This window comes from Natrix helvetica, assembly GCF_964273705.1.
Source record: "Natrix helvetica genome assembly, chromosome: 2".
NCBI classification, from domain to species: Eukaryota; Metazoa; Chordata; class Lepidosauria; order Squamata; family Natricidae; genus Natrix; species Natrix helvetica.
This window is the reverse complement of record NC_138552.1, coordinates 201,501,518-201,526,655: the sequence shown is the minus strand read 5'-3', so window position 1 is coordinate 201,526,655 and position 25,138 is coordinate 201,501,518. Positions and strand designations below refer to the sequence as shown.

The window sequence follows — 25,138 nt, the reverse complement described above, 5'->3', positions numbered from 1 at the left end:
CCACAGGGATACTGCGACAGTCATAGGTTGTAAGTTACTTTTTTCAGCGCTGTGGTAATTTTGAACAGTCATTGAACAAATTGTTGTAAATCAAAATCTAAAATCCAAAATATGTTTCTTGTAAGCAAATGCAAAGGGAAATAATTTAGAATACTGAAGAAATACAAAAATTTCCCCCCAGCAATTCTTTTTCTGCCTAGGTTCCAAGTATAATCTGTAAATATAACCTGTAAATATAAGCACATTATGAATCAGAAATATGTGGGCAGCTGCCAAAAAGAAAAGAAAAGAAATTTAATTAATCAAGGAGAGAAGCAACCTAGAACTAAGGAGAAATTTCCTGACAGTTAAAACAATTAATCAGTGGAAGAACTTGACTCCAGAAGTTGTGAGTGTTCCAACATACGAGTTTTTCAAGAAGAGATTGTACAACCATTTGTCTGAAATGGTATAGAACAGTGATGGCGAATCTTTTCGGCACCGAATGCCCAAACCGGAACGCACACATGCGCCAGAGTACCAGAAAGACCAGGAGATTTCCTGAGCAAGTTCCCTTTCAAATCTGTTATTCTAATTACCTACAGCCCTTTTTTTTACACAATTTCTCTGCTACACACAAGGATGGATAAAAATCCATTTTTTTAAAAAAAGATTTTTTTTATAGAAATCTGATTTTTTTAAAATCAAATTTAATAAAATGCCTTTGGAGTCAAAAAATCTAAGGATAGTTTTCTATTTAAAATACATTAATAATTTAGTTTATTCAGGATGAAATGGAGTTTAGTTATGTAGCATGAGGCTGTATATCAATATTTACATTTTTGGTAAGCTCATTCAACGAATCCAAGCTCTGCAAGCTGAGATAACATGCATTGCATTGATGCATTCATACAATTTCCCAGTAACATTCAGGAATATTTCTTTACCCCATAGTTTTGCAAATCAATGTACACTACAAATCATCTGATTGTTTGAAGAGAAATGCATGTGTACCAGTGGTGGGTTCCGGCATCACCCACATGTACGCACGCCGCATGCACCCCACGCGCATGCATTGTAGCTGGAAACGACGCTTCCACAAGCCTCTGCAACGCTCCAGCTGCTTAGCGGAGCTTCACACAGGTGCTGTACGTGCCATACGCGGAAGCACCGACAGCTTTAAAACACAGTAAGGAGCGCAGGCAGGAGGGCCCTCTGGAGCACCATACCAGAACGGTATCCGGTGCTCCAGGCTGGCTCCAGTACGCCCGTACCGGGGCGTACCGCCTGCAACCCACCACTGATGTGTACCAACAGGCTCATCTAAGTGTGAGGAGAAAGGGCAAGCAGTAAAAACAAAAGTGAAACCTTCTAAGCAGCTTATAATTATAATATTAAACAGCACCTGCCATTTAAGATCCATCATAGCAGAGCTTGTTAGTGGGCATCCACTCACCTGCTGGCTGAATTCCACACATTTGGGAATAATGCACAGGATGGAAAAGAATAATGTAGACTGCCTTCCAAAAATGCAAGATATTAGTAGACATTACAGACTTCAGTTATGCCATTTAAGAAATAGCCAATAAATTTAATAAATAAACAAAGCAAAACAAAAATAAAAGCAACCTGTACCTTGAAGGTGACAGGGAACATCATACTCAATTTCATCATGTCTTGACGGGCTAAGAAACAAGGTTCCATCCACCAGTGGAAACTGTTCAAATACAGGCAATGCTCTATGGCATAACGCACAGTTGACAACATTTCGATGACTGGCACTGAGTGCTGCAAGAATGAATTTCCGCAAATCTTCTCCTTGACCCACTTGGGCATCATCCTCCATACGGACATGGAAAGTGTTCAATTTATGCCTAGGTATGTGAGCAAGGAGTTCAGATAGATCAAGCCTTCTCAAAAATTGTACTGGAGCATCAAAATGTCCTGATCTATGTGCTTGTAACCCAGATGTCCCATAATCAAAGTGAGCATTTCTAAACATACCACTATTGGCCATATTCTTTCTATGAGGTTCTAAATGAATGGCATTCTTTAAAAATTCTCCTAAGTATCGTGAAGAGCGAGGTCCACTGAAATGGGTGGGGGCAAGGACAGAATAACCTGCAGGGGGGGACTGTCCAGGAGAACCACAGGGAGAACGGGCTGCATAGCTACCACTAGCAGTGCCTTTCTCTTGAGAGTTCTGCCTATCCATTGAATGCCGTCGTTGGAGATCATGGTTTAAACCTTTCTGTGGTTTGTTAGCAGACCTGCACTTTTTAAGATCTTCTGAAGACTCAGATGTTGATCTTCCACTGCTTTTTTCGGACCCTGATTTTTTCTTCTTTTCATCTTGCATTCGTTTTACTTGGTACCAATCCGTGTCTTTTTTTAAATGGCCTTGCCCACATCGACATGAACAAAAACGGAAGGCAAGATCATATCCTTTCTTGGTCCACATATTTTGCCGACACTGTTTCTCGTTCCAACTCCTTGCTCTTCCAATGCAATTAAATTGAGCCAGAATGCTGCTCTCCCATTCGTAAAAACACTGAAGATGCATCCAAGTGCTGTAGGGACAATGCTCGTTGTTGCAAACAACTTTCTGGTAGTCATCTTTTTCTAGGTCAACAGGCCGTCCAAAGCTACACAACAATGGTGTAGCACAAGGTGCTTCTGTGGAATGCAGAAAAGAGAGACAGATGAGCTGTATGATTCAAAATTAACTACTTACTATCTTTATTACTACAAGAGAACTATACTAAACTACAATCCGGGAGTTTTAAGCACACAGGTAATACATTTAAACTATGCTGAATATGTATAAAACAATAGAATGGAAAACGGAAAACCCGAAATCAGAAAAAAGAAATACCAATAACAGAAAGCTGTAAAAGTGTAATTGTGATTTTAATGTTTAGAAAATGTCAAATTAAAAAGAAATATTTAATAAAAACTATGCTGTGAACTGAGATTCCATATGTCACTAGTATTTTCCTTTATAAATGAGCAGAGTAAGCCTAATGGATAAAACCCTTATTTGATTGTTCACAATACCTAAAAGCTCCAGAAGACACCAAAGCATATAATTCAGTACATTTTGTTTAAAGCACCAAGTTTGAATTTATGACATCTGTTTATTTGTTTAGTTTATTTCTTACAAAATGGATTAGATATCTTATTACAATGTTTTCAGAACAAATCATAGCAAGAATAATTATCAGACTGTTTTTATTTAACAGCAATAAGTAGTTAATATATTGTTACCCAGATATGTGTTTTTAAGACAGTAGTATAGACCTGGACTTATTTCTGGTAATTGCAAGTTTGTAGTATTTTTCAGTATTAAGCCAAAAATTAGCTACCAATGAAATTAATTTAATATTAATATTGTACACTATTAAGAAGTTATTGAATTAGGTTTTGATGTGGATGAGTCAAAGAATATTGATATGTATTTATTTAAGGCAAGTCTGCCAACATGCAAACATCTTTCATTTAAAAAAAAAAAATTATTCCAGAGTCAAAAATTAAAATGGTCTTTGACATATTTGAAGAACTTCAATAACTGTTATGTTTGAGAAATACACCTTTTGATTAACAAAGATTTCTAAGTGCAAAGCCTTAGTAGGTTAGCTTTCAGGAATTTAAACCTTCTGATATGGTAAAAGAAATATTCTTAGAGAGAATAATACAAATTATGCTATAAAAATAAATGTACCCCTAATATTTGGAAGCATAACCTATTCTTCCGAACCACATTTGAAATCCCACAACAACCATTTTAAGAAAGCAGAGATTTCTGGTAACAATATGTGACAACCAGAACAATAAAGTGAGGATCAATTATCCACATATACTTGGAATGTTTTGATTCAAAAATCCATATTTTCTTTTTTTCATACTTAATTACTAGTAAATTCCATAACATAATTACCAAGAATAATCACCTACACAAATTATTGTGAGGCACGTGAATCTAAAGTAATAACACTGTAAATCATATTTTCATACATTTTCAACTAGAAATAAAGATGGTACTCTACACACTGAAACAGTCATAAATAAATATATTAAAAAACAGTGGTGCAAGAATAAAGGCTACTTGATAATGACTGGAATACTGACAGAAACTGGACCATTATATTATTATATTATTATCTCATTTATATATTATGATTTGAATATAATTGTATATTAAGATCAAATGATACTGACCCACATTGGAGTTATTTAAGTTAATCAAAGTCCACTGTCATCCGTGAAGTCAACCAAGCAACAAAAAATTTTTATTTCATATTCCCATACATTAACCCTCTGAGCAAATGTGAAACAAAGATCAAATGAAGAACATTAAACTCTATAATGAGTTTTTTTCTTCCAAAATACCATTTTGGACAACCATTCTCCAATTTGAAGCAATAAATGCTTCGCATTTCATTTAGCAGCTACACATATAAAATTGGTCTGTAATTAAATGTACAATTATGTTTCTTTTTATTAAAAATAGAAGAATACAATACTTGTATTTTACCCTTCAGAAAGCTAGCCAGATGAATTTAAAATCCTTAGAATGATTAAAATCTGCCATTCAGAATTACGGCAATATGTTTAGCCAGACAACTTGCCTACTTTAATGATTAAAATTAATTGCTTGTAAAATAATTCCATTTATGTTAGTAATTCCATTTATGGAATTAATTGATTCTCATCTGCTCGCTGATGCATAAACTATTCACAAAAAGAAATATACAACGTACAAACCTTTCTTTAAACAGAACAGTAAAAACAGGAAAGAAAAGAAAAACCGTATGGAAATGTGGAAGGGGAAAAGTAGTTCTACAGAAAGGAAAAAGAAAAGTATGGAAACTGGATTAAGATAAGGAGCAGGAAAGAAGTAACTAGAGAGAGAAAAGGGGAAAAATATGGAAACCCTAGATCCAGCATATAAGAAACCAGATCATTCAAACAACCAATCAAGGGGGCCAATCAGCTTCTCAGAATTTAAATACAGCACCAAACAAACAGCCAATCATATGATCAACTGACCATACTGGCACACAAGACATATAATAAGCTAAAGAGGAATAGGACAATCCTTCTACAAAACTCCCACTGGTGATGTTACCTAGCCTGGCAACAAAATATTCAGGAATTAAATGGCAAGTTCGGAAAGCAAACCACTGCCAAAATCTAAAACCCGAACTACAAGTATTTTCTATTATTTCAAAATGGAAACCCTGCTTGGACATCAAAACACATTTTTAAGGGCAGGTAATCTCCAATGATTCACACTTTCTATCCATTCCTGCTACTTTCTCTTTCTTATCACAAATCTATGGAACACTTAAAATACCACCAGAATAACAAATCTTCTCCTGGGGGCTTACTCATAGGAGTTATTCATATGTTTCATTGGGGGCACACCCTAAAGTCAAGAGTTAGTGCTTCCAATATGCATCATCAGCAGGAATATCTGGCCTGAAGAAATAAACTAAAAGAAATACATATCCTCATTTCAAACTGCATGCTTCCTTTTTTCTTATTCAGACACTTCTTTTTAAACTCCAGGAGAATTTGCATATGATCAGAAGGTTCATCAATTGTACAGTCAGGCAACTGGTGAATTGGGCACTTGCTGCTTCCCTTGAAGAGGTTTCTAAATCCTCCACCCACAATCCTATGCTCAAGGAAGGACCACCTCTCTTTATTTTCCAGTTAGATCTCTCTGTCCTGGTTTACTTATTCTTGTTAGTTGCAAAGTCATGTCTGACCCATCGCAACCCTATGGACATTCCTCCAGGCCTTAGGTGACTCCATCCAGCCACCTCATTCTCTGTCGTCCCCTTCTTCTTTTGCCCTCAATCTTTCCCAGCATTAGGCTCTTCTCCAGTGAGTCCTTCCTTTTCATTAGGTGCCAAAGTATTTGAGTTTCATTTTCAGGATCTGGCCTTCTAAAAAGCAGTCAGAGTTGATCTCCTGTAGGACTGACCAGTTTGATTACCTTGCAGTCCAAGGGACTCGCAGGAGTCTTCTCCAGCACCATAGTTCAAAGGTCTCAGTTCTTTGGCGCTCAACCTTTCCTATGGTCCAACTTTCACAGCCATACATTGAGACTGGCAAAACCATAGCCTTGACTATACACACTTTTGTTGGCAGGGTGAGGTGTCTGCTTTTTAGTATTTTGGTTTACCTAAGAAGTAGCAAATGAAAATCCTCCTGCCATCATTACCTTTAGAGTTTAGACAGTGTCACTGATTCATTAAGACTTATGCAAGTTTTATTATACACCCAGGTTAAAGAACTAGTTCAGTGTTTCTCAACCTTGGCAACTTGAAGATGTCCGGACTTCAACTCCCAGAATTCCCCAGCCAGATGGGGAAGTCCGGACATCTTCAAGTTGCCAAGGTTGAGAAACACTGAACTAGAGGGAAATTTAAAGAGTACACAAAAAAGTGTAAGAAAAAAATGAACAATGACTTCTGGTGAATAAATAAATGAACACCTTAATGTTTTTGACTTGTTCGTTTAATCGGGTTCTCTTTATCTGGTTTTAGGATTTGTGTGGGCAACACATCATGTTTTGGCTCCTATATATGCAGAAATATTCAAAAGAGTTCACAAACTTTTAAGAAATGCTTTAATTATAAAGTAATTCCAATTGTAGCACACTGTTGAAAGACAAAAAAAGGCAAGTTTTACAATCTAAGTGACATGTGAGAATTATTGTAACTTTTGTCAAGTTATTATTTGACAAAATAATATCCTGCAGCCCATATTTTGAGGGCTGCAGGATAAGGAGACTTCTTTAAATGTTCAATTTGCAACTATTAATTGACCATCAACATAAACTAAATGCGTATTTTCAAACAAATGTTCATATTCAATTCTATAAATTCTCCCTTTGTTTTGTTTATTCATATTTATATAGCTGCCCATCTCAAAATCAAGTGACTTTGGGTGGCATATAATAAAGCTAAAAACAAAATATACAAATTAATATTAAGATTGTTAATATTATTTTTTTTTAATTATAGATGGCTTAAAATCTGCAATAATTGTTAAAATCAGTTGGAATCACTATATTCCTAAAATTTACCAAAGGACAGCAGCTATTACATGGTAATAGCCTTCTTGTGTCTTAGCCTCCAGCCCTTGTTTCTCTATAATCTATAATAAGTATAATCTTTATTGTCATTGTACTTAAATGCAACGAAATAATATAATTATATAGAGTAAAATAGCAAAACCCCATTTCACTAATATTTTAATTTTGACAAAGCAATATAAAATATTCTCCACTTTATTACATAGACAGGAACAAAAGCAAAGTCTCATTACAGATGGACTTCATTTGTTTATCCCCTATGAAAAACTGGCCATCTATCTGATAAACAACATGGATTATGATCATACTCAATATACGATTCATGAATAATCACAAAGCAGAAAATGAATATTAAAGAAAAACATTAAACTGCAGCAGAACGAAAGGGAAAAGACTTAAAAAGTAGCCCAGCCATAAACCACAAAAAGAGAAGCTAATAGATATTCAGAGCCTTATAACACAAATCACTTCTGAAAAGTAACATTTGGGAACATGCCGCCCTAGTAAACAGAAACTCAATCAAATCTATGTATACCTGTCACTCACTAAAACACAAAATCCCACAAAAATGGCAAATGAATAATAGTGACTAGAGGTAAAATTAAAAGCACACTACAGAATTTAACACAGTAAAATTTTGGTGAATAAACTGGGTTTTTTTAAATAACATTTTTATTAAACATAGCCAAGCACACTTCAACCAGCATAGCTTCATTATATCACTCAGTAAAAATGGACTGGAACTTGCCGCAAAGTCTGAAAGAAAATTAGATATCCTTGAAAGGATAATTAATCTGAAAATGTTTAAATTAGAAGAGTTCAGAAATAGCTTATTAAAAGACTCTTTAAAAGGAATTATGAATAGTTCTTGACTTATGGCCACAATTGAAACTAGAATCTCAGTTGCTGAATGAAGTAATTAAGTGAGACATCACATGATCACTTTGTTTAACAACTGCAATCCGGACATTTAAGATTGGGGTCATTAAGCAATCTTGTGGGTTATTAAGGTGATAAGAGTCCCAGGTTAAGGAACGCAGGTGCCACAGGAGGTTGGAGGAGGTGCTGGGAGGCCCAGCCCAGGCTGCACATGAAATTGGGGTACTACAGTGTGGTGCAAATTTATAACTGCTTCTTAAAGCCTTAGCCTCAGCCTGGTCTTGCAGTTACATTCATCAGCAATGACACCGAGGCTAGGCCTGAAGCAGAGTGCTGAACTCTTCAGCAGTCTCAGCTATTGGCACTGTCTCCAGAGCCAAGAGCCAAAGATTTTAGTCTACACGCCTCTCCCATTTTCAGAAAGAATTAAAACTTTTCTTCTCTCTATTCTATGCCATAGCTACAGAACCTGTATCTCTTCTAATGTTTCTGAATTGTGTTAGATCCTTCCACAATCTAGCCAATGAGCAAACATAATGCAAGTTCTAGCTCAACATTTGCAAGCCATTACTTCTTCTCTTTTGTCAAGTGATTAGTCATCAAACCATTTAAAAGCTGCTCAACCTCTGCATTTGTCTTTCCTTTATATAATTCCCAAAGAAAACCAATGTAAGAATACATGTTAATATTGAGGCTCTCATACCAGAAGCAGATCTGAGGAATTCAACTTATACACATCCACTTATCAATAAGTAATACCCAGTCAGGAGTAGGACTGGAAAAATTATACTATTAAGAGCATTAGACTCCTGCTTTCCTTATAAATCCAATGCTATCACATACCAGGTCCCTTCACTAATATTCAAACCAAGATAACTGTGCTGCTCAGATCTAGGTTCTTCAAATAGAAGACTGGGAGCAGTACAGCTTCTTCTGGAGTGGACCATACTATATGCTAAGTTCTTAGTTCTGTTCAGTCATTTTCCTTGTGTCAGTTCTAGCCATCAAAATTAATTCTTCTAATAATTCTACTATAATCTTTTTCTTATATTGGGTACTGAAAACAAACAAAATATCAAGACTTCATGTATTTTCTCTCATCAAATTACAGGCTTCAAATCTGGACACAATACTAAAATGGCACCAGCAGCCCTTGTCGGTATCCTAAACCAAGCAGATATGCAACCATCTCTGCCCCATAAACTTCTCTATGGCTTTTGATACCATGCTTCTAAACCAACTGCAGGAAGTTGATGTTAACCCTTCAAGGCAGATCCGAGTAGGAATCCAATGGCATGTAGGTCAGTACTACCTGTATTATAAAGTTACAGTAACAGAATCTTGTTAGTCTGAATGCACTCCCCACACACGCTTTATCTTTGTGAGAATTAAGGAGTATCTTGTCCAAGACATTTATTCAAATTACATTCCTGCACTACACTCAGAACTCTTTTATCTGACTGTTATCTTGGCAGTGGCTCTTCCTCTTGTCCTCAAGGCCACTCCCTCTACTTTTTACAGTAGATAGCTCAGTGTTATGGCAGTTCTCCTTTCTGCACAGCCAGTTCCACTGGGGGTTTGAGAGTAGATGGAGCAATCCCAAAGCCCATGATTTGTAAAGTGACTCATAGCTTGAAACTTTGACCAGTGGGGAAAGTAACTAACTAACTAGGGCGGGATGTGACCCCTCCCTCTACTCTACTTAAAAGACACGTTCAGGTAAGACCAACATTCTTTTTCCAGTAGAGTAGAGGGAGGGGGTCACTCGAGGGACATACCTAAGTTAAGTCCCAGGAAGGGCAGACTGGGGCCCAGGGGGAGGGACAGCCGCCACCCGCTGCAGCACCCGCCGGCCAAATGACGCCGAGGCCGAGGCATAAACAACCAACCGATAATGGCGAATAAAAAGAGTCGGGGAAGCCCAAGTAGCCGCCCGACAGATGTCCTCAAATGGAGCCCTGGTAGCCCAAGCCACAGTGGTAGCGGCACTACGAGTGGAATGCACCGTAATACCTGAAGGGGGAACCTGACCAGCGGCCTCGTAAGCCGCTACTATGGCTTGTCGCAGCCACCTACCGATGGTGTAGGAAGAAACCTTAATCCCAAAAGACCCCGGCTGGAAAGACATGAAGAGTGCCTCTGTTCTACGGAGGCCCTCCGTCCGCCTCAGGTAAATGCGGAGAGCGCAGCAGACATCCAACCTGTGCCACAAACGTTCCCTCTCATGGGATGGATTAGGACAAAAGTTAGGTAAGATAATCTCTTGGGCCCTATGGAAGGGAGTATTCACCTTTGGGAGGAACGCCAGATCGAGGCAAAGGACTACCCTGTCTTGGTGGAAAAGGCAGAGGTCGTCCCAGGACGAGAGCGCTCCCAACTCCGATATGTGCCTGGCCGAAGTAACGGCCACCAGAAATGCCACCTTAAGGGTGAGTAGGCGCCTATGAACCTTTCGAAGGGGTTCGAACGGGGCTTCTGTGAGGGCCCTAAGTACCAGGGGAAGGTCCCAAGTTGGAAACCTGTGGACCGGCGGAGGTCTGATATTTGCCTTCCCTTTTAGAAAACGCTTCACAATGGGAGAATGTGAAAGTGTGTGGGAGCCCTCCCCTCCCCAATACAGTAGCCAAGGCAGCCACTTGTCGACATAGGGTATTATGGGCCAGGCCATCCTCCAACCCCTTCTATAGGAACTCCAGGACATTTGGCACCGTGGCTCTGGAGGGGTTGAGGCCGAGGAAAGAGCACCATTTTGCGAACGCCACCCTGGTAGAGTTATAGATCCTGGTGGTGGATGGCTGCCTAGAGGCCTCAATGGTTGCTATAACCCCTGAGGAAAGCTGTGCCTCCCTCAGCAGGCGCCGCTCAAGTGCCAGGCGGTTAAGTGGAGCCATTGGGGCTCCGGATGAACCAGGACCCCCTGACACAAGGCGATCTCCATCTGAGGGATCCTCCAAGGCGCGGACACCGAAAGTTGGACTAGGTCCGCGAACCATGGTCTCCTGGGCCAGTACGGGGCGAGCAGAATGACGAGGGCCCTCTCTGACACTATCTTCCTGATCATCCCCGGGATGAGGGGAAGGGAAGGGGAGGCATAAAGAAGGCCTGGTGGCCATCAGCTCCTGGGGGCATCCGTGCCCTCCACTGTGGGAGTCTGGAACCGGGAGAAGAATCTTGGCAGCTGGGAATTGTTGGGGGAGGCAAATAAGTCCACCAGGGGAGTGACGAACAACTGACAGATCTTCTGGAACAGATCGGGCGCCAGCTGCCACTCGCCATTGTCCAGGGTCGCTCGGCTCAGCCAGTCCGCATGGTGGTTGGACACTCCCGAGATGTGTTCCGCCACTAGTGAGGCCAAATGCTTCTCCGCCCACAAGCTCAATGTCTGCGCCTCCCGCCAAAGGGCACGGGAGTGGGTACTCCCCTGACGGTTCACGTGTGCCTTCGTAGCGACATTGTCCGTAAGAAGAAGGACATGGTGACCCCGCAGATGATGACTGAAATGACGAAGGGCCAGTCTCGCAGCCTTTAGCTCCAGCCAGTTTATATTGTGGCTGAGGTCTGAAGCAGTCCACTATCCCTGGGCCATGTTGGAGCCCATCACTGTTCCCCAGCCGAAGAGGCTTGCGTCAGTCGTCACCGCTACTCTGTCCGGCTCCCAAAGCGAGCCTCCCTTCTGCAAGGCTGGGGACAGCCACCACCACAGGGACGCTTGAACTTCTGCCGGGAGGCAAAGTGACCTCAAGGAGTTGCTCATTCTCTTCTTCTGGAACGGAATCAGGGCCCACTGTAGCGGGCATAGGTGGATACCATCTTGCCTAACAGCTGGGATAAGGTCAGGATGGAAATGGACCTTCCTCTTCTGACTGCAGTTACTAGTTGACGTAGGCTGGCCAGCTGCTCTGGGGACAACTGCACTATCCCTGTCGCCGAATTTATGACTGCCCCTAAGTGGAGGATCTGCGTGGACGGGAACAGGTGACTCTTGGGAAAGTTGACAGAGAACCCCAGGGTCTGAAGCCAGTGGATGGTAAGGTGAAGATCTGATTCTGACTTGGGAAGGGAGTCTGCCTGGACTAGGACATCGTCCAGGTAGCATTGGAGTCTCACCGGCACCGAGCGCAGGTGAGCCGCCAATGCCGTGAGGACTTTTGTAAATGTGCAGGGGGCCGAGGCCAGGCCGAATGGAAGGGCCAGGTATTGATAGTGGTTGTCCCCGTGGGAAAACCAAAGGTATTTGCGATGGGACAGAAGGACGGGGATGTGGAGGTAGGCCTCCGTCAACTCTACCGAGGCCAGGTAATCCCCCCGCCGGATGCCCTGAAGGATGGATCTGAGGGAGGACATTTTGAAGCGCCTGTAAACTAGGAACTGGTTCAAATGTTTGAGGTCCAGAATGGCCATCCAACCCCCCAAGCTCTTCGGGACCACGAAAAGATTTGAGTAGTGGCCCATCCCGCGTTCCAAAACGGGCTCTGAATCTCGAGCAGGTGAGCTACGGCGAGATCCATGAGCCGGCGGCGCTCCGGATTCCTGGAGGGAGGAAAGGTCCTGAAAAATCTTGGGGGAAGGCAAGGAACTCCAGCCTCAACCCGTACCCAACCGTGGCCCTGACCCAGGCATCTGTGATGATCCCATCCCACTGGTCCACATAAAGCTCCAGATGGCCGCCAATGCGGGGACTCGGATTCGAGTCACTTCCCTCTGTGGAAGGGGCAGCCGCTGCCCCCCCTGCCCCCCCCCCATGAAAGGGCTGTTTGGACTGGGGCTGGAAGTGGTTATGGTCCTGATAAGACCGTGAAAACTGTCTGTCCTGTCTGAATGACTGGTACCACTGCTGATGATCGTGGTCGGAGGCCCTAAAGGAAGGCCTGCGGTAAGGATGGGAGTGGGCTTCGTTCTTCTTGGTGGTGGAAGGTATCACCTTCTTTTTATCCTTATTTTCCACCAAGATAGGGTCTAGGGCCGCCCCAAAAAGGTTGGGGCCCGGGTAGGGGGCCGCAGCTAAGTTCCACTTTGCTTTATTGTCCATCTGCCAACTGCGGAGCCACAAGAGGCGACGGGAGGTGACAGATGTGGCAAGAGCACTGGAAGCTAACTTAACGGCGTCCAGTGTAGCGTCGGCCGAATACTGGGAGGCCGCCAGGATCTTCGTGATGTCCTGGTGGAGCTGATCGTCCTGGATCGGGATTCAATCCTGGAGCTGCCGGAGCCACATCACCGTAGTACGGTTAAAGTACGATGCTGCGGCTGCTGCCCTGACCGCCCATGTGGAGGCATTAAAATTTTTACGCAGAGTTAATTCGGCCCGCTTGTCTTCCAGCTTCATCTTGTCCGCTGCATCCCCAGATACCACTGGAGAGGAGACAAGGGCCGCTATAGGAGTATCGATGATCGGAAGCTGAAGAGCCTGGGCAAAGGCCTGCTCTACGTTATAGGCACGACGGTTGTTGCTGCCTGGGGTGGAGAAGTTGGACGGCCGGACCCACTGATTTTTTACCACTTCCATAAACAGGGGTGGAGCAGGGATCTCCTCCTTGTTCATAGTCGTGTTAGAGAACATGGCCATGTCAAGATCCCTGGGAGGAGGGACTGTGGGGTCACCTGTCCCAATTTTGGTGGTGTTTCTGGCCTTGTGTAGCAAGGGCTTGAACATGGCCGGGGGCAGAAGACTTGAGGAAGAGGGGGAGTCTGGAGGAGCAGAGTCCTCATCCTCCGAGAATCCCATATCATTTTGGTTATCTTCCCCCCTGGTGGAGCCCTCGCTAACCAAGGAGGGAGAGGAGGCTCTGAGCTGGGACCTATGATAGGAGTGGGCCCTGCCATGGTAAGGCACCTTGTCCCTTTGGGCAATGCCCCGAGTAAAGGCAGCTGAGATAAATCTCTTTAAGCTTTCTGGGAGATGATCTAGGTCAGACATGTCCTCCTGGCCATGGTGTGGGCCTTGAGAGGCTGGGCCACTGTTTGGAGGAAAATATCTGGAGGAACCTTCCATGGGATCTGCAGCTTCCATACCAACTGCATCCGGGGAATCTGGAAGGGAAGGAGACTCCGCCCGCCTGGAACTCCGGTATGATTTGGAAGGAGATACCGAAGGGGAAGAGGGATTTAACTCCCTGCGGGGCGGGGGGAAAGGACCAGGAATGGGCTCAACAGGGGAACTGGACCTAGATCTGGGCCTAGTCGACTGGGCCTGTCTCTCAGCCTTAGCAAAGGTCTTTTCCAAGGCCTTGAGGTGTCTCAACTCGTCCTTCTCAGTGGCCCTGGAAGGCCTCTGCGCAGCCATGGGTTTGGAGGAGGAGGATCTGGCCCTGGGTTGGTCAGATGGGCCCTCCCTTTCATCCTGGGCCAGGGTAGGAGTGGCTGAGCTGACTCCAAACGCGCCACCATCGCCCCACTCACTTGTCCAGTCAATAGGCCCTCTGAACCCTCTTGGGCCTGTGGAAGAGTGGCTCCTGCTGCTGCCTGGTCTTGCCGCGTAGTAGGTCCCTGGCGTGCCCTCAGCGAGGTTGCGGGGACCACGAGGCTTCAGCGCTGCCGGTCAGCTCAGCCTATAAAGTGCACCAGCAGGCTAGAAGGCCCGGCACATGTGGCAGCCCTCAAAATGGCCACCGGAGCCGCACGCCCGTTCCTCTTCGGGCGGCCGCAGTATTTAGTTTCCTCGCGGCTCGCCCTGCTGCTGAGTCTGCCGAGTCCTTTAAATAGCCACGTGGCCTGAAATGAAGGGGCCGGAGCTGCGAGAAGGCCGGCAAGGCGATCGGAGCGCCGCTGCCCATCTAAAGCCCCTCCTTCCTTCGGCGCGATCTTCGGCCTCGTAAGTGAGGTGCGTTGCTGGCAGCAGAAAAAAATGGCTCCCGAAGCTGCAGGGGTCGCCCGGCATGCCCACCAACCCGGGAATCAGACCAGGGCACCCGGCCCGCAGACAGGGAGCAGGTAGATCGCCCCATGGGGCTCTCCCTGACCGCTGGGGGCAGAACTAAGCTGTCCGTCTGGGTGCAGCCACCAATTTAAGTTTTAGATTAGCCAATGTTCCAAATCGAAGTACTACACTAGCTAGAAAAAAAGGGGGGGATTTTAAGGGGATTTACTTGATTTTCCTATCTAAGGAACCAAACAACCCATTGCTTGGACCAAAAGACTGAGAGGAAACTGGGAACCAATTGGAGAGACAGAAGGTTAAGAAGTTTTCTCTCAGTCTAATGGACCAATCAGGCTGTGTTAACCCTCGAGTGACCCCTCCCTCTACTCTACTGGAAAAGCTACAAGAAGTTAGCACAAACAGTGATGGATAACCCTTGCTATGCCAAGGGTGAGGTAGCTGCTAGAAACTGCACACTTTGCCAGATGGCTTCTAGGTACAATTCAAGGTGCTGGTTATTTACCTATAGTGCCTTGCTTGGCACAGGGCCTAGCAATTTGGAGGACCATCTGCTTTCTGCACTGTCATACCATCCATTCTAACATAGTCAGTTTCTTTTGGATCCCATCAATTAAACAATGCCATCTAAGTAGAACTTCTCTGGTACAGCATCTATTCTTTAGAATAGCATCCAGCCAGACGTTACTTTGGTTAAGTTTAAAACCCTGGTTTTCTCTTAAGGCCTTGGTTTAGGAGCTGAGTGGGCCCTCTTTGAATCAGCTGTAATATGATAAGAAGTTATGTTGTCCTTCAGATAATGGTTGTTTTTATACAATGTTGTTTCTTTTAACTTGCGAAGCCACCTAGAGTCATTTTGGAATTAGGCAGATTAAACATTCAACAAAAAAATAAACTAACAAGGTGACATAGATTTAATTCAACTGCTACATTAATTACTCTTTTTATGCACCCATATCAAAATTTAGGTTTCAAATGTATACACTGGCAATGCACAATTTAGGGTAGTTGTGTTTTCGGTCTTTGACTTTCCTTACCTCAATTTCACAAATTTATCCTTATCCTCCTAAATTATTAGGGAATTCTGTGCACCATCTAAATACAATGTATTCTCACTTAATTTAATCTACTATATATATATTTTTTCTGGAGAAAAATGTACTTTTTCAACTAACATCAAACAGATAAGCAAGAGAATGCCTGTGTTCTGGAGTAAAGTCACATTTGGTAGGCAGGCTTGATGCTACATATCAAATCGAGCCAATAACTAAAATTTATATTTAAATTAATTAAAACAATAGTGATTATTGCACATGAATTAGCAACTGACTTATATTTATGACACTTGTAGTGTCCCAGGGTCATATGATCACCTTTTATAACCTTCTGACAAGCAAAGTCAATAGGGGAAGTTAGATTCACTTAACAACCATGTACTAGCTTAACAACTACAGCAATTCATTTAAAACTGTGGCAAGAAAAATCATAAAATGGGGCAAAGCTCCAAATGTATCAATTATCAACAGAAATTTGAGGCTCAATTGAAGTTATAAATCAAGGACTGCCTGTGTATCCCATTTATTTTCACATATACTATAAGCCCAGCTATACATAAACAAACACATTTTAACTGGAAAATGTGCCACTTGTGGATTATCCAATTATGAAAATTAAAACTTATGAAAATTCCAAAGATTGGCTTATCCTCAGGTGGCATTTTTCATGGCATTTTGGTTAAAATTTTGTCGGTCAACATATTTGTGCATAGATTTACATATAACAGTAATGATTTTCTTTTTCCATCAGGCAAACAATTGCAAAATCTGTAGCTACTTTTGGAGGGTTTCTGGCTAGCCAGACCAAGCCTTTGTAGGAACAATGTACGGCATGTTGCTATGCACCTCTACCCTAGAAAACCATTTCACCGTTGGACCTAATGCCTACAACAGCTCTCCACGTCTATTTTCCAAAAGCTGAAAATGTAATTCAACCAACTTCCTGTACTCTATGATATATTTCAGGAAATGTGTAAATCACTTCAGAAATGCCAAGATCAATCTGTACCAAGTAAAAGCACAACATTCCAAAGCTGAATCACTCCACTTTGGACAAATAATTTTGTGGCTAAACTGAAAGTACATTATTCTGTTTTCAATATCAGGAAATTAGCAATACATCTTAAATCTGTCTTAACCAATTTTTCACATGGGATTACATGCCATTCTGCTCATGCACAGATGATAGTCTCACCCATTTGCATAATGCCAGAGTTACATAAGTCAACACTTACATAACTTGGGAATTGCCTTTATATTAGTTTGTGATAAAAATATGTATCAATTTTTATAATAAAATCAAGTAACATAATGAACACTGAAAACATATTTTATGCAATTTATACAGTCAACTATTGTGGGTCTGGGTTATTTCACCAAAAAGAGAAGCAAACTTTACTTATTTGGATATTTTCAGTTTTGCAATATTAGGAAAGAATTCTGATGAAAGAATTAGCAAGTCTTCACATGCTCACTTTACTCCAACATATCTTCAACAACTAATTTGAACATGTTGGTGCAGCCATTTCAAAGGCCTGTACTACTTTTGAACCATTTGCAAATATTTAGTTGACATGCCTGTGTATGCTTCAAAAATTATTTTGAACAGGTTTTTGTAATTCACAACTGCTGTTAATTAAAGCACATCATTTTCTTTCAGATACTGTCTCTTTAAAAGTAATGCAATTCAAAAAGAAGAATCATGTAAAGCTCTATTAGATGACATGCTGTACAAGCTTTTCATATGCAAGGGAGCTTAGGGAAAATGAGTTGGATAGAAAAATTATTAATTATAATCAGCCTAAGTAATAGGATTATACAATACGCAGGTAGCTGCACCTATAAATTACATTTGAGGTAATAAAATACAAAATTATGTTTTCCAAACAAAGAAATTAAATCATACTACTGTGTCAAGCCGGCCTCCCTCAGTAACCAAGAAAGAAACCACTTAACTCCATTTTGCAGAATTAAGACTGGTTATGAAAAGATAGCAGCTAAGCAAAGCAAGATCTGAGGCAAAAGCGCACGAAATCATACATATCAATATGTGACCAAACCCCCTCCCTCTGGCAACCCTCATCCCACTGTCCAATCTGTAAATCCCTTAGGAATCATGTGAATTCCATTTTCAAGGAGTATCATCAGGTAGGTATGTGGACGGTTGGCCTTGACCAACACCAAGCGCTAATCTCCAGCATGCACAGTAACGGTGAGACCAAAATTCTCACTCTACAATCTCTCCTGTACTAAAGCTTCCCCTCCCAAATACCATGCCCCCTCTCCCATTTGAATGGCAGCTGAAAGCAAACAGCGAAACAGAGGCTGACTCTACTGTATAACTCAATTCTCCACAAGTTACCTCAGGGACAAGTTTTGAGTTTTTAGAACTATGTTCCCTTAAATGCAGAAAACTAATTACTTTTTTTAAAAAATAAACATCTTCCAATAAATTCCTAGGTTATTTCAAACTTGTACTTGCTACATATTCTTAACAACTCTCTCTCAAGTAATTAAGCAAGATAGTTACTTTGACTCAGTACCAATTACCTTCCCACCCTCAGGTTCTAGATTTACATCCAGGACATATTTCTCCATCTCCTCCATAAATACAATTCATAATACTAAAAAGGCACGTTTTTACTAAGAAAATCCAGAAACCAATTTTTTAAAATACAAGTCTGTTCTGGAAAAATATAGTAATTTCCTTGATGTTCTGAGTCATGGTCTTTGAGATCAAGATATTTGGAAAAACAAATGAATTCGATCTCCTCCTGATTTGCTTTTGTTTTTGTTTCAAATATTTTTATGACAATATTTTTATATATATTTTGTCTATTCTGAAAAGTAGCAGCTTCTTGCAGAATGCAAACTGGAATTCTCAGGAGTCCACCAAGTCTGCAAGGGTAACACAAGTATTTTGATGACTTTCAAAGTCATGTTGACCTCATTTCAGTATATTTCTTCTATAAAATTACTCATAAAATTAAACAGAAAAAGTTCCAGTTATATCAAAGCTGTTACAATAACATCTTTCAAACTGAAAAGAGTTTGACTACCGTGTCTACATATAGCAACTGCTTGAGGACTAGCCAAGAATCCCTGAATCCTCTGATTTTAAAAGACTTAACTATATATAGATTTTTAATATTTTTACACCCTCTTTTTATGTTTTTGTCGGTTAACAAATAAGGTGCCAAGGTCTGGAAATATATCCTTACTAAGATATAAAAATAGTTATCCATACATTATTAGACCTCATCCAAATGTGTTGAACATCAGCATGTGTCCTAAATTTAGTACAAAATATCAGATTGCTACATTTCGTCACTATCAGGCATTGCGCGGGAAGCTATTCCTAGGAGACTGCAGAATTTAAATTTTGTTTTGCTATGAGCAGGAGACTGTATTTTCAGATGCATCTCCTCTATTTCACTGTCATACGCAGAGACAAAACACATATTATTTCAAATTCCTCAGAGATCAGTATTTGCCCAAGTATTTGCAGTGTTTTGCACATTCCAGCAAGGACTAGCCCAAAAATAAGAATTCTGATGAAAATTTCATAACATTTTTCAAACACAAAGCAAAACAAAAAAGCTTGTTCTTCTAACACCAACACACAAAAGTAACCTGGCAGCCACCAAAAGAAAATAGGGAAATGTTTCACACATGCCTTTTTTTTTAAATATTGGGTACTTAAATTCTGCGCTCACAAAATAGGCGCTGGGTTTAAAGAGAAAAAGATCACTGGGAAGCTGAAGCATTTGAAAGACTCATAGAACGATTAATAGATTTCCCCCCTCTTCCTCTAACTTATTTCAGTGGAGAGAGTGAAGTGCAGGGAGGACAATTTTTTTTGTTTCACTTTATTTTAGGTCATGGCAGGTTGATAGAGTGAGATGATGGCACAGCTGCAACTAAGCTCCGCTACCCTGCAAACTATCCTGTGGCAAATATAGAAGTGTGTCATCAGCAGTCTGTTCTGTCTTTAAAAAAATAGAAACATCTAGCCATTATAACTCTGATTATCTGAATAAAGCTGAGAGGGGTCATTCCCTACAGACACTAAGCTGACAATTCTGTAGGACTTGTGGGGCTGCTAAGCATGCACTTGGGGAACACAGCAATTTCAGAAAGATTGAGGGGTCAGTGAGGGAAACACTACAAGCTATGGCCATGAACAAGACCCATCTCTTCACAGTCCTAGTGAAGATAGGCTTGAACATTTGACACTTCCTATCCAGCTGAGTCCAATTACACAGACTCCAACTTTATCAGAGCATATTTTCAATCAAAACATGCTGGCCGTTTTAAAACGAAAGTAACAGATATATAGTTTAGTGGGGTGGTGGTAGTACTTCCTTGCTTTTTCTGGGGTCACTTTTATATACAGTACGCCACAGCATGGGCTTTTTCTTGTCCGGTCCGTCTTTTTTAAAGGTTCAAAACTGTCATTCTGAAAGAGAAAGACGCGTCTCCTACTCAGTGTAACCTCACCGGTTCGTTTTTTGGACACGAAGAGCTAAGGTATAAAACAGTTTTCTAATTTCCCCAGAAATTAAAGATATTGCGGGGGCGGAGAGAGAGACTGGAGGAAATCCGTCAGAAGGTACATAAAAAACCAACCACCCTACATGTTCTCCTTACACCGCAAATGCAACGTACACCGCTTATGCAGCCCGTTTTTGGGGCCACGTCCCCCCACAACCCTTCGGAAGGGCGAGAGAGCGGGAAGGGGCACGCGGGCCGGGCAAGAGGGCTCTTTTCAGCCCGGCCAAACGTTCGAACTTCCTACTCCCGAGACCCGGGGGGCAGGCCGCGCGCCCGTGCGCGCTGGCGGTGCAACTCAAGCCAAGAAAGAGAATGGCCGCGCTTCCCTTTGGCTCATCTGCATGCTGGCCCGCTCCGCGTCTCCCATCCAAGGGCTGCTGCGCCATCGAAGGCCCGGCAGCTCCCCCAGTAGCAGGGGCGCCTCCGGCTCTGCCCATCCGGTAAAGCAGGGAAGGGAAAGCAAAAAAAAAAAAAAAAGAGCCAGCGAGTGAAGTTTGGTGGTTGCACGCCGCGTGCCTTGCTTTCTCGCTCGCTCTCTCTCTCTTTCTCCATCTCCGTCCCGTAGGCTTCCTACCGTTTTTGGAGTCGCCCGAAGCCGAGCCCGTCGCCGCCGTCGCTCCCCCGGAGCTTCCTCCACCTCCTGCAGCCACCATGGGCCCGCTTGTTCCAACCGCAGCCACGGCGGCCAGGACTCCTCCGACGCCCGCAGCTCCCGTCGCGGCCAGGGCTCCATTTTCCTGCTCGTCCCCGCTGCTGTTGGCGCGCTTGTTCTTCTTGCCCTTGTTACTCTTCTGGTTCGGCATCGCCAAGGGAGGAGGAGGAGGAGGAGCGGGTCGCAGCGGGAAGGCTGAGGAGGAGGCGGCGGAGGCTCTTGGTGGCAGTGCTGCTGCCTCTGGTGCTGCTGCTGCTACCCCCGCCGACCCCCGCCTATTGCAGCTCCATTGTCAGGCGGAGCAGCACACTCGTCCTTCGCTCACGCACCGCGGCCCTGTCGCATGCACGCACGCTCACACTCACACACACTCACACGCGCGGGCGCGCGTCCACAGACGCCTCGCCGCGGAAGAAATGCAAGCCAGGGAAAAGGCGTGTCTCGCTTGTTTTGATTCTGCTGCTCCCTCGGCAATGCTGGGCTCCCCGCCCGCTTCCTCCTCCACCCCCACCCCTTCTCTCTCTCTCGCCTGCCAGGCCTTGGCGACAGTGCTAAGCAAAGAGCAAGTGAAAGGAAGGGAGGAGGAAGGCGCGGCTCAGAGGCTGGACTTGCGACAGCAACGAGGAGGCGCTTAAGCCTTGCCTTCGGACTTAGGAAAGCCGCCTTTCCTCTCCCGGAGCTTCTTGTTTACAACGACGATTGGATTTCCTCCAGATGTCTACAGGGGCTAGGCCCGATACAGGGGAATAAAGCAAGGGAAGGGAGTTTGGGTAAGAACTCCTAATCCGATTAGCGGCTAATCTCTCAGAGTGGACGTTTCCTTTCTCTCGCCGTGACATGAGGTGAAGCGCGTTGGGTTAGGCCAGAAGGTGAGTGCAGTTCGACCAGAGCTTTGTACTGTTATGTGCGCGATTGAGAGGCAGGTAGGCAAGTATAAACGCTGGCCATACTCTAGTATATCTCGACACAAGTTCAGACTAGAAGAATTCCTTTGGAGTTCCACCCCAAAACGTTTGCTAAGGGAAACGGGCCAGTAAATGAAAGGAAGACCGTGGCGAAAAGATATAAACCGAAAAAAATTGACTACGTGGAATAAATCCAATGGAGTATTAATTAAATCACTTTCAAGTAGAAAGTGCATAGGATTTAAGGATTGAAAGTATATTTTCCAATTGATGGATTGCTGTTTATTATTATGGTTATGGTTGTTATGATTATTATGCCATGTGATTGCAGCCTTACTTGGGAATCGATTTTAAATGTGCCTCTATTAACAGGGCCAAATTTCAATCTGCCCATCCCAGTCATGCCATTTGGTGATGGTTTATTTATTTATTTTTATTTATTTATTAAATTTATAAACCGCTCCCTCTCCCCAAAGGGACTCGGGGCGGTGTACAGACAAAGGTTAAAATACCATATACATAGAAGACATCAAAACCCCGTAAAAACAAATTAAATAAAATCTGTACAATAATAATAAAAAATTAAAACAACTTAAAAATCTACCCCAGGAATTTAAAATACCGGCCAGGAGGATTGAAGATTAAAACTATGATTGGGCCAGGCCAGCTAATTGGAACAGGTGGGTCTTGAGTTTCTTGCGGAAGGAGCGGAGGTCAGTGGTGATTCTAATATCGGAGGGGAAGTCATTCCAGAGGGTTGGGCCCATCACAGAGAAGGCCCTACTCCTGGGCGCCGCCCGCTGGCATTGCTTAGTGGATGGCACCCGGAGGAGTCCCTCTCTGTGAGAGCGAATTGGTCGTAGGGATGTATGGGGTAGGATGCGATCCCGCAAGTAGCAGTTGTGGGTGGGGTTGGGGAGAAAGTAACTACCAAGCCTGTTTCTTCATGCAAAGAATGGATTAAAATGTTTTTTCCACAATAAAGAATTATCTTTACAAGACCTGACTTGAGTTTGGCCCTTTTGAAAAAGAACTGCACGTTTGGCCATGAAATAGCGATGTTGTCCTGGCGTTATTTCTCAATATTATTTCAATATGGCTTTGAAATTTCAATGGAGATGTAACTTCTTACTGTGTTTAAACCATTCCAGATATGCAGTGTTGAGTTGTGTTTTATATTTCTTTTTAAAAGAAAACACTAGCTGGATTGGCACTCTTCCAATCCAATATCCAATAAGTCCTGGACTTACACCAGTGAGAAAACACTAGCTGGATTGGCACTCTTCCAATCCAATATCCAATAAGTCCTGGACTTACACCAGTGACTTAGAGATAGTTCAAAGTTATGGTGGACCCCAGAACAAGGTACCTTGGACCCAGATTCAAAGTCCCAGCAGCCACCTCCCCCACAATAACATGATCCTATTTTGGGTGGTCAAAAACCTGACCCATGTTTACAGCATTTGGAGCATCCTGCAAATATGTCCATGAATTACATTTTTGCCAGAAACCAGCATTTATTTCCAGTTTTTAGCAAAAAGTGCCCCATAGAGACCAATGGGTTCAATAAATGACTGCAACATTCACTTAGTAATCACTACAAAAAAGGTCATAAAATCAGATATGGTCATGTGATAATTTACAACTGTAGTTGAGAGCTCAGGTAATCATAAGTCAAGGATTGCCTGTATAGTAAGCTGATATTTCAGTATTCAGTGTGTGGTGCAGTTTATCAGTTCTTCTGCCAGCAGCTATGAAGTCTTGTATATCACTTTGTGGTTCAAACTAAAATACTGTATCTACCTACCTGCCTCCCTATCTGAGCTGAGGTTGCGCAGAGGTTAAAATGCAGTACTGCAGGTTACTTCTGCTGACTGCCTGCAGTTTAGCAGTTCGAATCTCACCAGGTTCAAGGTTGACTCAACCTTCCATCCTTCCAAGATCGGTAAAATGACGACCCAGATTGTTGGGGGCAATATGCTGACTCTATAAAACCACTTAGAGACTGCTGTAAAAGCACTGTGAAGCGGTATGTAAGTCTAAGTGCTATTGCTATCTATCATGTATCTACCTACTGAAGTACCTATGTATTTATCAAGTTTACATAGCTGCCCCTCTCCCACAAAGAGACTCTGGGTGGTGTATAAAAAAAAACAAAAACAAAAAATTATGTAGAAGCAGATTAAAAAACAAAGAAAGAAAAACATCTCAAAGGGGAATGTATCAAGATATAATGTGATGTAACCAAAATATAAATCTGGATGCAGGGCAGCAGCCCACAATGTTGAATAAACCATCTGTTTCTGATGTCTAATTAGAGAATAAGTTTATATAAGAGTTCCAAATCCTGTGTTTATCTGGCTAGTTTTACAAACAATCTTCTGCTTTTCATCAAGCAATTTCAGTTCAGACTGGGAGCTTTGTTGTTATTATTTGACAAACATGGCAGGAAATCTGCTTGCTTTTTTTCTAGTTAACTAGTTGAGAACCCGACATTGTCTGGGTATTTATTTATAGGGGGGAAACGTCTGGACCAAACATAATTTCTAATGTTGGATTTTCCCCCTTACCAGAGAGAGCCCCCTTGTGGAATACTGTGAAGCTGTTACAATGATAACTCCACTGCGCTGTACAATAGAAGCCATTTTACAGCAGTACCGTAGAAGCCACTTTAAGGCACAACAGGCTGTATCTTAACAGAACACATACCCCGAGGGATGTTAGTGGTGTCTTACACCCCCCCCCTCCCCAGTATTTTTTTCCAGGGAGTAAGTCATCTGTGTATCAAGTTTGGTTGAAATTGCTCAAGGCATTCCAGAGTTATGCTGGAACACACACACACACACACCACACACACACACACAACTTATATATAGAGAGAGAGATTTAAGATTCATTTATGGATGTACATGGTCAGTTTCAAAATTTATCAAGAAATATATCAAATTTATTTTATATATGTTACTATGGGCAGTCCTTGACTTGGAACCATTCATTTAGTGACCATTTAAAATTACAATGGCATTGAAGAAAGAGATTTACCACAGGTTCCATACTTAAAACTATCACAGCATCCTGATGACCACGTGAACAAAATTTGGGCACTTGGCAATTGGCATGTATTTATGATGG

At 42.6% G+C, this 25,138-nt stretch overlaps 1 protein-coding gene across 1 annotated transcript in view; it reads right to left on the bottom strand.

Annotated features, from left to right (window-relative positions):
* Positions 1-22,444, bottom strand: part of HECA (hdc homolog, cell cycle regulator) — a 36,955-nt gene extending 14,511 nt beyond the window's left edge. The window contains exons 1-2 of the mRNA XM_081943500.1: positions 21,024-22,444; positions 1,615-2,655 (exon numbers count right to left, since the gene is read on the bottom strand). Coding sequence (XP_081799626.1) covers positions 1,615-2,655; positions 21,024-21,252 — 1,270 coding nt within the window. The 5' untranslated portion in view covers positions 21,253-22,444. The remainder of the gene's footprint in view (positions 1-1,614; positions 2,656-21,023) is intronic.
* Positions 22,445-25,138: the final 2,694 nt, after the last annotated feature.